Consider the following 16,000-nt stretch of genomic DNA (forward strand, 5'->3'; position numbering starts at 1 on the left):
CTTGGCAATTTTAAGACTAGTGGATTTCAACTCCCAGAATTCCCTGGCTAACCATGTTCTAGAGCATGGGTGTCCAAACCTTTGGCTTGCCTGTGCTGCACTGAGTGCAGAATTATCTTGGGCTGCATTTAAAATATGCATAATATAGTGAACGTATATAAATCATTGGATTATATTAAAAGTTTATGATCATGCAAACTTTTATTACTGGTTATCCAGGGCTGTGAGTTGGACATGCCTATTCCAGAGGCTTTTGTAAATGCATATAAAAGCTTCAGCTGCTGTGAATGCCATATGAATTTAGGAAATAGTTAACAGTGGCAGCATTCTGGCTGAAAATTAGCAATAAGGATTGGAGGCCAGTATGAGTTCACCAGTTAGCAGGTTTAAGACATGCACAGGAGAAATTTAGCTGAATGCAAAAATAATATGAAAACATGAAAGACTTAGAAACAGTATCTGAAGTGTCCACCATTTCCAAAGTTTGCTAATTTCTTTCTGACACTCTAAAATCTTTTCTGGTTTGATACAATTATTGGCTACACTGCAGTTCAGAAGAGGTAGTTTCTGCTGCACAGAAACTTTTATCCAGACATCAAAAACACTGATATAGATATGTCAGTATAAAGTTCCCAAGATCAAAAAACGTTTTGGCTTTTTGAACTTTTACAGTAGCTTGTTATAGCGTGTGGGATGCATACGTTTTGCTATGCAGTAGCTATACAACTCTCATTCAGCTTCCCTTCTGCATTCTGGGAAGTGGTTGTTCCAGATTATTCCTTTTAAAGAACCAAGCAGAGAATATTTTATACAGCAAATTATAAACAGCTTGAAGAAAAAAAATAGCAACCATTTATTTATGTATTTATTTAAAAGTTAATTTATGGTCTAAGTGGACCATATATATCCATGACGGCGAACCTATGGCATAGGTCTCTCTGTGGGCATGCGCACTGTTGCCAGCTGCTCTTCTGTTTTCCAGCACACACATGTGTGCCAGCCAGCTGGTTTTCGCGGGCACCAGAGCATCGATAAACAGCCTGAAAACAGTGGCAAAAACGACCAGAAAACAGGCCATTTTCTGGACCATTTTCAGGCCGTTTTCCAGACTGTTTTTCAGAAAACAGCTGGAAAATGCCCCCTCCAAATGGCCTGAAAACAGCCTGAAAAATGCCCAAAAAACAGGCATGCATGCACCAGCCAGCTGGTTTTCGGGTTTCCAACGCTCTGGTACGTGCACACACATGCATGCGTGTTCCAGTCTGCGCACTTGGTACTGAAAAGGTTCGCCATCACCTGTTTTCTGAGACACAACTCTGGGCAGCTAACAGTAATAATAAAGCAACAATCAAACAAGTAGAACACATCACCCATTATAATTACACAGTTATACAGGCCCTAACATTGATATCCTTGATAGCCTGGAAGAAAGGCCAACTCTTAATAGTTTTCCAGAAAACTAAGAGGTTGGCCAGAAAGTGTTCCATAACGTAGGGGCCACTACAGAAAAGCCAAGCTTCCAAAGATCCCACTAGGATGGCAACATTTGAGAATCTGGGCCATACCTATTCTACCTGACCTAGTGGGATAGGGAGATACCCTCAGGGAGAAATGGTCCTGTACATAACCTGGCCATCTCCCTTACAGGACTTTAAAGGTAATAACCAGCATCTTGAATTGCACCTAGAAAAAAAAGGGAGCCAGTGCAATTCATGTAATAATGCTATTGCATAGGTGAATCAAAAGGTTCCCAGTATCCGCAAGCTTCTGAGTTCTCTATCAGCTATAATTTCTGGATGGTCCTTAAAAGCAGCGCCATGTAAAGCACATTGCAAGATTGTAGTCCAACCGAAAATAACCAAGCAACTGTGAGCAATAACCTGGAGAATTTCTATTGATGAAGATGTTCCGTTTAAGAATAGGCAAAGATGTTCAGTTTAAGAATAGGAAGGACAACAAACTTGCTAGGATGGCATAATGTGGTGGAAATAATTTTTCTCTAGATACAACCTCTATAAAAAAGGCAGAAACAGATGGACTGCAGGCTGACCACTCTGTACATGAAAGAAGCTATATAACGCCAACGGCAAATTGCAATTTTACTGCCAGCTTCTCCATTGACTTTGCTTGTTGCAAGCCACCTTTGATGTTCAAAAACAGGATCATGTGACCATCGGACACGGCGATGGTCATAAATGCTCACTGGTTGAGAAACACCCAAATTGCGATCACATGACACTGGGGATGCTGCAACAGTCATAAGTTTGAAGATCAGGCTATTTTGGTGCTCTTGCAATTTCGAATGGTTACTAAGTAGGACAGTGATTAACTAAAACACTACCTATAGCCAGAGCTATGCTGCTGTAAAGCAGAATTACTTTATTAAAAGTTATCTGAAACTGTTCTCGGAGAATATCATATTTGGGGAATGCTCTTAGTTTCATCACATACAGTATGTCTGTTTTAAAAGACACTGGCTTTTAAAGTATTCTGAATGCAAAATGTACAATATATAGCCAGTGAAGGCAGCGCACATTTCTTATAATTTATAATTTTGCTATTCTTACATTTAACACAGCAGTTTGTCTTCCAATTAAGCTCTGGACTTTTTCAGGTAATTTTCTTGTCCCTTTTTGTAAAAAATTACATTTCCTCTTATCAAAGCAAACTGTAGCCTGGTGATCAAGCACATGGCTAATGTTTTTTTATATTGCTGTTGCAGCTGCCCTGTGGATTTATTTTAATTCTTTTGCCAGAGTGCTAAATCTATATCCTTGTTTCTGAGGTAACTGGACATTTCAACATATGAAGTAAAACTGTGTTTTTTTCAGATATGCTGGAAGACAGAAAACTCAGACAATAAAAGAACATTTGACTATCTTTTTAGGGGCATTGTATCAGCCATCATTTATCCAGTAGTCAAATGCCTCTTTTATAATTTCAGGTGTTTATACTAGTCAACTGTCAGTATAATGAAATTTTGCTCTCGTATTTGGCATTAGTTATTTATATTCTCAATTAATTAACTTTTGGCATATTTAAATCAATAGTGAAAGAGTGTGTGTGTGTTTATGTGTGTGTGTGTTCCACCCCAGATTCTAAGCATTATTGTTGTTTATTTACATGTGTAGAAGCAGCCCAAGGAATCTTTGCTGGTGTTTGCTCTCAATGAATAGGGACTTAGGTTAGATCACAATTCTGTCAGTCAGGTTCCTTTTACCCACATACAAATTCACTTTTCAGAAATTATTAGATGAGCAAGCTTGATGCTAAAATTATCTTTGTTTCCATTATAACTATCATGGTGAGCATACCGCTGGAAATCAGTAATTCATTAAGGTCTGTCAGTCATTGATATGATGAGTAATGATTCAACAGGAACTCATTTAGAAATGAAATGGGGAAAACAAAACCCTTAGAGACTGCACAGCAGGAAAAATGCAAGTAATTGGAAAAAATATGGAAATCATGCTGCAGTGTGGCAAGATAACCCATTTCTACAATGTACCATCAGAGATGCTTAATTAAGCCCCATTGGTATTTTTATCCCAGGAAATCTGGAAAACAGCCTACTTGGGTATAGTTCATTGCTTCATCTTTGTAGAATTAAATAACAATGAATATATGGGTTGGTTACTTGTGCAATGTTGGGTAGGTTCTTTATAGTACATTTGTCAGCCCTGCCCAGCCCCAAAGTGTGTGTGTGTGGGGGGGGTGTTGGGGGGGGTGGTACAGCAAATCTGTATTGCACTTTGACCCAATTAGTAGAACTTCCTGAAAAAGAAGGCCAGGTAAACTCAAAATTTAAATTAAAGAGTCTTCTTTCTGTTACTTAGTGTTGTTGGTTGAGTAAATGCAGTTAGTTAAAATATAGCGTGAAAACAACAGCCAGATTGACAAATGGATTGCTCATGTGCCACTATAGACTTCAGCAGGCACAAGAGGTAAAGGCATCTTCTAAACCAGTCTGGTTTTTACTCCTCCATTCTGTTATGCCAGCAGAGAAGTAACATTTGCATTCCTCATGCTGATTGATTTCACGAATTAGTAGGACTTGCTACTGGTTTCCTGTGAAATCTAATGCATATGGAACAATTGGGGACAATGGCAGCTGTAGTTCAAAAGAACTGGATGGTGTTTGATTGGGAAAGCTAGGTTTGGATGATTCCACAGAGAACCACTTAATGAGGTAGTTTTATTTAAACAAGCCTCTGTTCAAGAAAATTTGCAAAAAAATAAACCCCAATTTTATTAGCATAACTGCACAAATAAAATGAAGCAAACAAACTCGACAAACAAGATTGTACATTGGTGCCGAGGGATTTAATTTTCTATAGCTGGAAAAAGGGTTCTGGGAGGGTTCAGTTTGTAGTCTCCATGACAACATAATTTTGTCACATGTATTCTTTTGCTCAACTTACATTAGTCCTCAGATCACTTCCTAGTCCAGATGAGGCTCATTGTCCCCTATGACTTCCAGTGATATGTGGGGACATAATAAGTTGTTTTACCCCAATCATCTTATGAATCCAAATTGATTCCAGCAGGCATGTGTAGTCCCTTGACACCCTGAAGTGGTAAAAGAGGAAATAAAGTAGAAGAAGGCATGTGTAGATTTTCCCAGAAATCTGACAAGCAGTTCTCTTAAGTATCTGGTCAAATCTGGAATTTGGAAACAGTCTGAGCTTTAAATACACTTTCTCTATGTTTGTCAGTCCTACAAAGTTTGTCGGTTTGCTGAGGCGCTCTAGGGGATTGTCAGGTGTCCAAGTGATGAAACCCATTCAGAAAAGAAATGTGCAAAGTCCATCTTCGAAAACAAATTTGTTTTATTTAGGTAGGCATCAAATTGGCAAAGTCTGTGGTAATTCCGGATCTGACACAAACTGGAATTACACCACATAATATTGTAAATTAGAAACATCCCTCAAAAGTCACATTCTCCAGTAAACACTCAATCCACATTGCCCGGTGTCTTCAAACTCCACCTTCCATTCTCAGCAGGATCAGCTTCTGTTCCCACGGGAAAGAAGGTCACCTAGCCAAAACAATCCTGACTATCTATTCACTCCTTCCCCCCACCTTAAGAATGTGGTGAGCCCGAAGACCCCCTTACATAGAAAAGAGAAAGAAAAAGGAATAAATGAGTACAATAGAGAGCTAAATAAAATGACGACACATATGTCAAATTCAGGCTCAACAGGGACAGAGCAACAGAACTTACGTGTGGAATACCAGTAGACGAAGATTGATACTCAGTGATTAAAATAATGTTTGAACCTACATGGTGTTAATAAGAGTAACAAAGTATTAGTGATTTCCCACTCTTATTGCATTGTCAGGTGGTTGCTCAGAAGGCCCACTCTCTATCTACAATCCACAAGCTACAAATGAGTTATTTTTCAGTTCTGGCCTTGATTGCATTAGTTTCAAATAGCTTAGTCTTGAACAGCCGAAAGCAAACTTCAGTTTCTGGGTTTTTTTAAAAAAAAGTTCCATTTTCAAGCCATACCAGGTTTTATCTTTATCCATTTTCCCCTTGATGTTTTGTAATGCTTTTCCTTGCCGGTTCCACCACAAAAGCGCGTAGGACAAAATCGCGCTCGACAAAAGCGCGCTGTGACGTCATCACAGCGCGACGAAAAAGATCGAAAAAATGTAAAAATAAAGCTAAAACCTTCCCCTAACCCCCCCAAACCTAACCCTAAACCTAACCCTAAACCTAACTCTTAACCTAACCCTAAACCTAACCCTAAACCTAACCGTTAAAGTAACGAAAAACGTAACGCTAACCCTTATCCTAACCCTAACGCTAACGCTAACGCTCTAAAGCTAACCCTAACCCTTAACCTAACCCTAACCCTTAACCTAACCCTAACCCTAACCCTAACCCTAACCCTTACCTTTATGTGAATCGGCTTGCTTTAATTTAATTTTTATTAATTTTTATTTGAATTTTTCGATCTTTTTCGTCGCGCTGTGATGACGTCAAAGGCGCGATTTTGTCGATCGCGCTTTTGCCGTCCGCGCTTTTGACGGGTCACGTTCCTTGCCAGCATTCTATTCTTCTTTTTATTACATTGTTTCAATATTCATGTTTTGCGTCCTGCACATTTGTCATTTTATTGTAAACAATTTCTCTTTTTTGCTGCAAAAGTTGGTAAACTTTTATAACAAATTGGATTTGATTCAAAAAATTTCAATATTTAGTTTGCATCCATTGTTCTTGGCTGCCTTACATAATCAGCCAATGTATGCTTTTCTTCTTTGACAGTTTGCTTGTTTGAAATCATTTTAAAATTATTATCCCTGTGGCTCTCTCTTATCTATTAGATATCTATATGCCTGACATGCTATTTTTTGCAGATAAATGTCTCATTTCCCAGGGTGGACAGTGGGTATCCTAAACTGGTGCCAAATTGATATGACTTACATGTAGATAATAAGCTTGCAACTCCAAGGAGTTTATTACCTTAATTACTTGTCCATGCTTACATTCAAATAAAATGGATAAAAAAATCATCTATGGGAAATCACTTTCCTCAAGCACCCTAGTTAATTAAAAGAAGAACAGCAATGGTTTGCATTAGTTGGATACCCATTTTTGGAATGATGGCTGATTAGCATATTCATCTCTAAATTTGGGGAAGTCACAAGTAAGACAGCTTCATGATTCCATTTGTACATGATGTTGGCAATCAAACCATTTTTAATTGGAACTGTGCACTTAGCTGTTACAGAAAATGGTGGGCTGTTGTGAAATATAATCTTTAGACAGATTTTGATATTTAACTACCGTGTTTCCCCCAAAATAAGACAGGGTCTTATTTTCTTTTGACCCTCGAAATAAGCACTTGGCCTTATTTTCAGGGAGCATGTTGTTTGGGCTGAGAGAGAGGAAATGGTTCAAAATAATCCAGCCGGCTTTCAGGCAGGGCTATTGTCCCTAGAACAACACAGGGATGTTGTTGTAGGAACAATAGGAGGAAGAAGGAGTATTAGGTATGCTTGCCATCTTGAGATATTTATAAAAAAATAATAAAGCTGGGCAATAAATAAATATGCATATACTGTTACGTACAATATCTACAGAAGATTTTATAGAACTACATAAACAGGAATTTGTTATCTGTCATAAGGAAATCAAGGAAGGAGGGATGAGACAAGAGAAGCAAAGTAATGAATATCAGGAAGAGCAATTCTGCTTTAACTATAGGGCATGATCCTGGTAATAATAAAATCAAACCAAAGATTTGGTTATTTTTTTTTTAAAAAATCATATTTTTGACAGTTGCATTGTCCCAGGGTTGAATGATCCCCTTTTGCAACCTTCTGACAAACAAAGTCAATGAGACAACAGATTCACTTCGCAACCATGCTACTAACTTAACAACTGCAGTGATTCACTTGACAACTGTGGTAAGAAAGGTAGTAAAATATGGAAAAATTCAATTAACAGATGTCACTTAGCAACAGAAATTTGGGGCTCAGTTGTGGGTTGTAAATTAAGGACTTCCTGTATGCGTGCCGGGATGGAGTTCAAAATATCAGGAAGCAGTGAAAAAGGAACAAAATTAAGAGTGGAGAAGAACTTTCTGGTACTGAAAAAGTGAAAACACCAGGCAAGCATATATGTCAAAACAAAAATATGGGAATATGTCCTATGGATTTTGAATATAAAGACTGGCACAGTAGTTTTCCATGATTCCAGATAGGATTATCTACGTCAGGGGTATCAAACTGGCGTCACACGGGCTAGATGCGTCACGGATAAGCCCCAGCTCCACAAATGGGGAAAATGTCACAAAATGTCACGTGACAATAATGTGACGCTGCAAGTTTGACACCTGTGCTCTAGGTCAGGGGTCTCCAACCTTGGCTAACTGGCTGAGGAATTCTAGGAGTTGAAGTCCAGAAGTCTTGAAAGTTGCCAAGGTTGAAGACCCTTGCTCTAGGTTGACCATAGATGGTAGGGATAACAAGTCTGTATTTCACTACCGAGTAATGCCCAGTTGAGCTTTTATCTCTGAGTGCTCTTGTTCAAGGTATGCATCAGAGCTGACGATATAGGCGGAAGCAGAATCCTAACCTAGAATGTTTGTTCCTCATTGCTGGACGTCTGTTGCTGCATCTGGGGCTTAAAGTGCTTCCTTCTTTCTTTCTTTCTTAAGTAGAACAAGTTGTTCATCTTTCTACCAGGCCTGATTACTCCAAAGGCTTCATAAGGCCTACCAGCCACAGGGTCTGTTGTCATTTACCAATGTTCCCACTTATTAAAATCCCCGATGGTAGTTATAAGAGAAGTTGCTCGGGGATTGTGCAAATGATTAGGGAATTAGATAAGCATATTTGCTAAAGATTTATTAAATCCTCTGTGCTGGAAATTATACATTTGTTGGGTAGGACATTTAGTATTAGGCAGCTTGTATAAATTTATAATTAGGATTCAGATAAAGAGAGAAAATGTGACTTTTGTCAATGTCAGGTACTTCCACAATGATTAGAGTGAGTCATTAAAAAACAGCTAGATTTTCAGCTGTCTGTAATACCTGACACAAGCTGTTTAGTGACCCTGCATTTCTCTAATTCTTATGCCACAGCGGTCCATAGGGCAGGCTGTCAGTAGTAGTTGGTGGAAGAAGCAAATAGGGAGTATCATTTTCCTTACGGCTTGAACCATATTATCTACTTATTTTCCTAGGTCTTATGTGCCCAAAAATTTCCAGATAATATAAAGTGCCTTTCCCCCCAATAATTAGTTGACCATCTGGTTGTCATATACTTGACTGGTGTATTTTGTTTGGGTTTTTTCCCCCAGACTTGCTAGATTATTGGCTCCATTGATGGGTAATTGGCTTGCAACTATTGTAAATAACTTTTAAAAATACATATCTTTAGTGTATTTTTGGGAGACAAATAGTCACATGAAAGAAAATGAGATCCAGTTTTTCTTTCTTTGAAAGATTGAAATATGTCAAAATATCTTCTACATGTCAATATTAATTGATGGTCAGGAATAAAATCAGATAACTATAGTGTGTTTCAAAGGCAGTGTTTGGTTTTGGACATCAAATATGATAACAGACAATTGATAGAGCTGCATGCATTGTTGAGTTGCCACTATATCTACCACAGACCCAGCAAAAAACCTAGAATCCAAAAGATGAAATATACTGCACTATTTTTAAATTTTTAACTTTTTTTTAACTCACTGAACTGTTCTTAAATGTCTATGTTGTGTTGCACTGGTGACAGTAAAGGCTCTGGCAAGATTAGCTGAAATGGAGTAATGGCATGAAATATTTACAAGTATTCTAACTGTCAGTCTTCAGTGAAAAAAATAGTTACCAGTTTATTTAAACTGAAAACTAATATAGCTTCTATGGGCAGCATTGGAAAAAGGCTGAACACTGCCAAGAGATCCCAAAGGATAGGAAAGCTGGAAATAAGAAGCTCAGAGTTAGGGCAGCTAGTAAAAGGAATTATAAGTAGCATCCTGAGAAATAGGGATTTGTTGTAATGATAAAAGAGAAATGGTTTGGAGAAAAGGCCAAAAACCGCAGCAAGTTAAAATAAAAAAATTAAAAGTAGAACCTTGAAAACTGTTCTGTCATACAGAAGCTGAGTATTAGCTATAGCGTTCCTAATGTGCGCTAAACCGGGCATATCAGTATTCAAGAAACTTGTGAAGACCTCAGTGTTTCAAAGTTTTGGAGGAACAAAGCAGTTGTGTGCTTGGAATGTTTCCTGATGATAAGAGATGATGCTGTAGTTTTAAAGAGTTTGGAATTATTGTGATTTTTAAAAACATTATTCTTGTATGTTGTTAATTGTATTCTGACAGCTGTTAGAGTTGGCTGGACTGAAGTGGCATGAAACTCACATCCATGTAAATTTGAAGAGCATGTTTGACTGTTGTTTGGTAGATTTATTCTGGGACTAGGTGCATTGATTATAGTACTGTGATAGCATATGTAACTTATAAAGAGATGTGTATGTAACTGTTTGGCTATATCACTTTAAGTTGCAACGTTTTAGGATAGTCTTGTGTCTACTTTTTATTATATTTTCAAAAGAGTCATTGTAATATGTATGATTGTAATGAGATAGATTTATATTTCCACCTCTGCATTTGCACTTCTTAAATGGTTTGAATGCATGCTTTAGTGATTTTCATTACAGCTTATCTTGAAATGTTGCCAGCTATGTCGTATTAGCTCCAAACGGAGTCCTGAGTATTAATATGGTCAATTTTTTTGCATTAATTTAGTTAGTTTTGATTCTTCACCACAACTGTTCCTACAAAGAAGAATTTAGTTCCAAAAGTGGAATTGTTTGATAGACTATGGAAAAAAATAGATCACTGGAGGTATTAAAAGCACAAAGCATCCCTTACTCATTGGAACAAAGGAGATTGTTCCACTTCAATCATTTCATTCCACACAAATCACTAGGGGTGTCTTTTGATGAATGATCCCATAGGAAAAACTGTTGATTTTTATAAGATTAGTGGGAAATGTGATCCCATTTGATAATTAGAGGCTTTTATGGAACAGTGATTTGTAAGTTGTAACAGCAGATAACCAAATTGTCTCAAAATGTTTTGGGCTCTAGATTGTTCCCAACGAATATGGCCAGTAGCAAGGATTATAAGTAGGTACCGGTAGCTATTTGAAAACGACCAGAATTATATCTGTTATACTAATTGAACTGTGCAACAGACATGATCAGCAGTTAATTCATACAAACAGCAAGTAATCTCACAATTTATAGTGTTCGGGAAATAGTTTGATCAACAACCTTCAAAAACATACTGTGAAAATATGTTAAAAAAAATATTAAGTGGCTTCTCTCTCCCTGAAGAGTTGCTTGTTTTTAGATATTCAAGATATATCTGAGTTACTTTGCGTGGAGGCAGCCTTTTTGCACCTTTTTTTTTTTACCCTGGAGGAACCCTTGAAATAATTTTCAGGTCTACATTAAAATTATATCTACAGCTCAAGTTAGCATGATTAGTAAAATAAGTTACAGCATGTAAAAACTCCCACCACTGCAAGTGCTAGCATTGTGCAAAGTTCAGATAATGTTTATTTTGTTTCAGTCACAATTTCTCACAGACACCTCCCCTCCCCAGGAGTGGAAACCAGGGGTTCTATAGAACCCCAACTGGGAAAATCTGGCATTGAATGTAAAAGGACTTTTTGGTTTTTTAAACAAATGATGATGAGGGAAAACACGCTTTATATCTAGATATATTCCTGACATCTTGGTCTAGAACAGTAGAAACTCGGTCCTTAAACCCCAACTCAACTGCATGGACCAGAGGCAGATGATATCCTTTGATTCCTGGGTATCTCATGTGGTGCCCAAGGGTAACAGAGTGTCCACTAAAACGTTCCTTGGCACCCAGCAATCTCCTCATCCTATATATTTGGTAGTAGTTATTTTGTAAAAATTCTCATAGATTACTCTCCAAATCCTGTATGTTTGCCCAAAGATTACGGACTCATGACTTAAGTCACTGTATTTACTTGATGTTGGTCCTCCCTCTCCTCAGGAAGCTAGCACTGGACCCAGCCATTCTGGAAAATTTTCATCCAGTAACCACTTCCCTTTTTAGTGCAATAGCTTCAGAGAGTCCTTGATGAGGCAGATTATTTGAATCCCTTTCAGATGGGTTTCAGCCCTGGGTTTGGGACTTAGACAGCGCTGACTGTACTTTTTGATGACCTACGGCAAGAACAGGATGGGGGTGACAGTACATCCAATCTTGCTCTTCTTGACTTCTCAGCAACTTTCAGTACCATGCTGCTTGGATTTTGGCAGAGAGGATTTTCACCTCCTGAGCAGGGAGATTCTTACGCACAGTTTGTGCTAGGACTTACCCCATCTGCCTGGGGGGAAGGGGCAGCATAGTAAGGAAAGGGGTGCCTTATGGGGTGACAGCGGCCTTGAGATGCCCATGGATTTTGACAGGGAGGATTTTCAGCTCCTGGGTGGAGCCTCCCAGAATCTCCCCTACCCCCAAGACATCCCATGCTCCTCATCTGGAACTGTGTTCACTTAACAACCTCAATCTCAAGTGCCAGGGTTGCAGCTGTTGAGTGAAGTAGTCCCATGGGCAATCATAGGCCATATCACTTAATGACCACTTTGCTGAACAATCAAGATTGTGGTTGTAAATTGAGGAGTATCTCTATTGTTTTCTCTTGGACAGAATAAGACTAATTACTATTTTTCTCTCTCAGTAGAAATAGGGATCTTCCATCCACTTGCAGGTGACACGCACAAGAGATTTGCAGAGAAGATAGACTTTTTGACATATAGAAATGACTTGCTTAGAATGCATGTTTTTAAAACACTGGGTTGGAGATTCTATTAATGAATATATTCCATCTAATCTAGAGTAACTGCAGAATCACTGCGGGCTTTATCAGCAAAGAAATATGACATGAACCATTTTCAATTTTATATAACTGACAAGGGAAGGTAAATATTTTAATGTTCATAGACTTGAACTGATTTCTTAGCACAAATTCTCAGGTCTGAATCTGTGTTGATTCAGTTTCTGCCACGCCTCAAATGAACAGTAAGGGTTAAAGGCAATTACGTACTTTGGAAGCCATCATGCTGGGAACTGATTAGTGACACTTGTTTTTTCAAGTATATAAAATAAATACCCATTGAAATTTAAGAGAAGGAGGGCACATGTTGATGGCTTCCTGTGAAGTGAGGTGCAATTACTAAATCAACCCTCTGATTCCTGTCTGATTCTGAGGCAGCCAAATATATACCACAAAATGAACAGTTTCTTTGCTGACTTCAAATCACAATCTTAATGTTTTCTATTTAAACTGAAATTTTACTTCAGAAGAAAATATTGTATTTCTTTTTCCAATATCCTCATAATTGGAAAATTGGAAGAATGGGTTTTTATTATAATCTTGTATTGCTATATTCCTTATGAGGTTGCTTTTTAGATTAGTGATACAGTCTTTTCTATATTTTGCATTCTAAAATGCAAAAGCCTCATTGTACAATTTATTCAGTGTTCCCTTACTTCCCAAGATGCTCATTTTCAAAAAGATTCAACAGTTTATTAGTCAATATAATCAGTGATTTAGCATGTAATTCGTCCTTACTATAATATTAGGAGGAAAAAACATAAAAAGTATTCCCCTGTTTGCTTATTAGCACTTATTCTGAATTATGCAAGGCCTTTATTGTTGTCTAGTATTTTTATATACTTGATGAAACTAAATATTTGTCTTTTTAGTCCAGTAAAAACCAGTACAACCAAGTAATATGCATAATACTTCCTTTTTCTCATTTATTACTAAGAGGAATAAGAGCTTGTGTTTTTATTGGATAGGTATTTTTTGCCATTATGAACATTGCTTCAGTATGTTTCTATTTAATGATAAAATTTCATTATTTCTTGTAGAATTCCTGGGAGGCTCAATGACAGGAGAACGCCTCTAGGAGAATTGAATTGGATTTTTACAGCCATCACGGATACAATTGCATGGAACGTCCTACCCAGAGGTAAAGACTATGACAGATAAGTGCACAGAATTACTGGTAATATACAAAGCTTGATCATAATAGAAGAGGGCAGGAGTAGAAAACTAATTTCTAACGAGAAGGGGAGAAAGGATGCAGTGAGAACCAAGAAATAAAAAAGAGAGAGGAAAAAAAACTAGTTTAGGAAAACAAGACTGAGCCAAATCTTATCCCTTTACAGCAGGGCTGTCAAACTCATGGCCCACGGGCCTGATGTGCCATGTGCTGGCCATGCCCACGCCCGGTTTAGCGAAGGGGAAAAAGTCGTGATATGTCATGTGACGACGTAAGTTTGACACCCCTGCTTTACAGCATCAGAAGCTCTGAATCACCATGTTTGGTCCCCATCTTTCATCCCCTACAGAAATGACTGTTCTGTTTTCTTTAAGAAGTAATCACTCAAGGAGTTTAGGACGTTGCTTGGCATGTGATCACTTATCACTTTGAAGATAAAACATAATTTTATTTCTCATGAATGACATAGTACAGTACAGCATTGGTATTTTGCTAAACAATAGCAGTACCATATCTTATATATCTTTGGCCTACTACATTGCAAAAGCAAGATAAAGGCAAAGACAGACGCAGTGTCAATTACAGCACGACGTTGGAAGACTTTTGATAAACCCATTTGGGGTCTGGTGCCCCTTCTTATTACTTATTCCTTCTCATCATTTATCCCTTCCTACTAGGTCAGCATGTTAACCATATTACCTTGGCGATACGATCAACGCATTTAAACAATGTGATCTACTGGATCCTGTTTAATTCTTCTCCTGTTGCCATTCAGGGTTAAGTCAGCTTGCTGCACATGTTTTCTTACAAGGCCACTTTAAGCAGTTCACATGTATTGTGTGTGCGTGTGGGAGGGACAAATCTCAGTGCTTGATAGCGACTGCAGCTTACATATGTATTGCCATCCAAGCTTGAATTACCTTACTTTTGTAGTACTTTCCTGAAGTAGAAAAAAATTTGGGGGGGGGGGGAATGAATTGAAAACTCAGCTAATTATACATACATTGATGTATTTAAAAGTTCATATATAACATAATGGAGTGTGCAGAGTATCTGTCAGACAAAATTGCTCGGATTAACTCCCAGCTGGATGCCAGCCATGATGCAGGTCCTTTGGACATGCCAGAGACACTCTTGTCATGTCATCTGGAAGGATTCAAACCTTTTTAGGCCTGAGGAAGCAAGCATTGTTCTTAAGACTGTGAGTGCAGGCACCTATTTATCACATCCATGCCCTTCCTGGTTAATAAAAGCTTCCAGAGAGATGACATGTTGTTGGGTCTCGATGGTAATAAATTCATCTCTGAGAAAAGGAGTGGTGCCAGTACCTTTTAAAGAGGCATTGATCTTCCCAAGAAGTCATTGCTGTACCCAACCATTATGGACAATTTTCATCCAATATCCAATCTTCCCTTTTTTTAGGGAGAATTGTTGAGAATGTGGTTGTGCAACAGCTTCAGTGGTCCTGGATTAAATCTAGATGTCTTTCAATCAGATTTCATGTCTGGGTATGGGACTGAGGTAGCATTGGCTGTGCTTTTTGACAACCTCTGGCAAGAGTTTGGAGGCAGTAGGGATTTGAATGGGGATGAACAGGCTTCAGCTTAACCCAGGCAAGACTGCGTGACTTTGCGTTTGGGGGCCACCTGGATCCAGGAATTTTACCATCTTTGTTTTGCTCTTCCCCGGGCAAACCAGATAGGAAATTTGGGGTCCTTCAGGATGCAGAATTCCTGCTCAAAGAGCAGGTGGCAATTGCAATTAGAAGGCCCTTTGCACAGGTTCAGGTTGTACGCCACTTATATCCATTCCTGGATCAGAAGATTCTACACTTAGTTACTCATGCCCTGATCACTCCCTATATAAATTACTGCAATACACTCTTTACGGGGCTGCCCTTGAAGCATATTGAGAGGCTTAAGTTAATGCAAAATGCAGTGACAAAAGGAATTACATGTGCATGCAAATCTGCACACTTTATACCATAAAACACTTTATGTTTTACCCGTAAGTTACCCAGAGTCACAAAGGTGATATGGATATATAAATTAAACAAACACATCATTTTACAGTAGTTCACGTTGGAATGTTCTAATTCCAGCACTAGCAGCCACTTCCTTCGTGGATGCTTTTCCTTTTGGTACATCCTTTGTGAGTTTTTTGTTTGTTTTTGCAGATCTTTTCCAAAAGCTCTTCAGACAGGATCTTCTAGTAGCAAGCCTCTTTCGAAACTTTTTGCTGGCAGAAAGAATAATGAGGTCTTATAACTGCACACCTGTCAGCAGCCCCCGTCTACCTCCAACTTATATGCATGCCATGTGGTAAGTTGTTCCCCGAAAACTATTTAAAGCTACAGGTAAAGTTTCCCCTGTCCAGTTATCTCCGATTCTAGGGGGTGATGCTCATCTTTGTTTTTTAGCCG

General features: G+C 38.3%; 1 protein-coding gene across 2 annotated transcripts in view; it reads left to right on the forward strand.

Moving 5' to 3' along the window:
- RPTOR (regulatory associated protein of MTOR complex 1) overlaps positions 1–16,000 on the forward strand; it is a 427,126-nt gene that overhangs the window by 227,052 nt on the left and 184,074 nt on the right. For both annotated transcript variants that reach the window (XM_087710142.1, XM_087710143.1), the window contains exons 8-9: positions 13,445–13,545; positions 15,755–15,899. In XM_087710142.1, coding sequence (XP_087566268.1) covers positions 13,445–13,545; positions 15,755–15,899 — 246 coding nt within the window. The remainder of the gene's footprint in view (positions 1–13,444; positions 13,546–15,754; positions 15,900–16,000) is intronic.

The sequence above is a fragment of the Thamnophis sirtalis genome, unplaced genomic scaffold (genome assembly GCF_051295495.1).
Source record: "Thamnophis sirtalis isolate CommonGarterSnake01/CBP01778 unplaced genomic scaffold, rThaSir2_p1.2 scaffold_3, whole genome shotgun sequence".
NCBI lineage: Eukaryota > Metazoa > Chordata > Lepidosauria > Squamata > Natricidae > Thamnophis > Thamnophis sirtalis.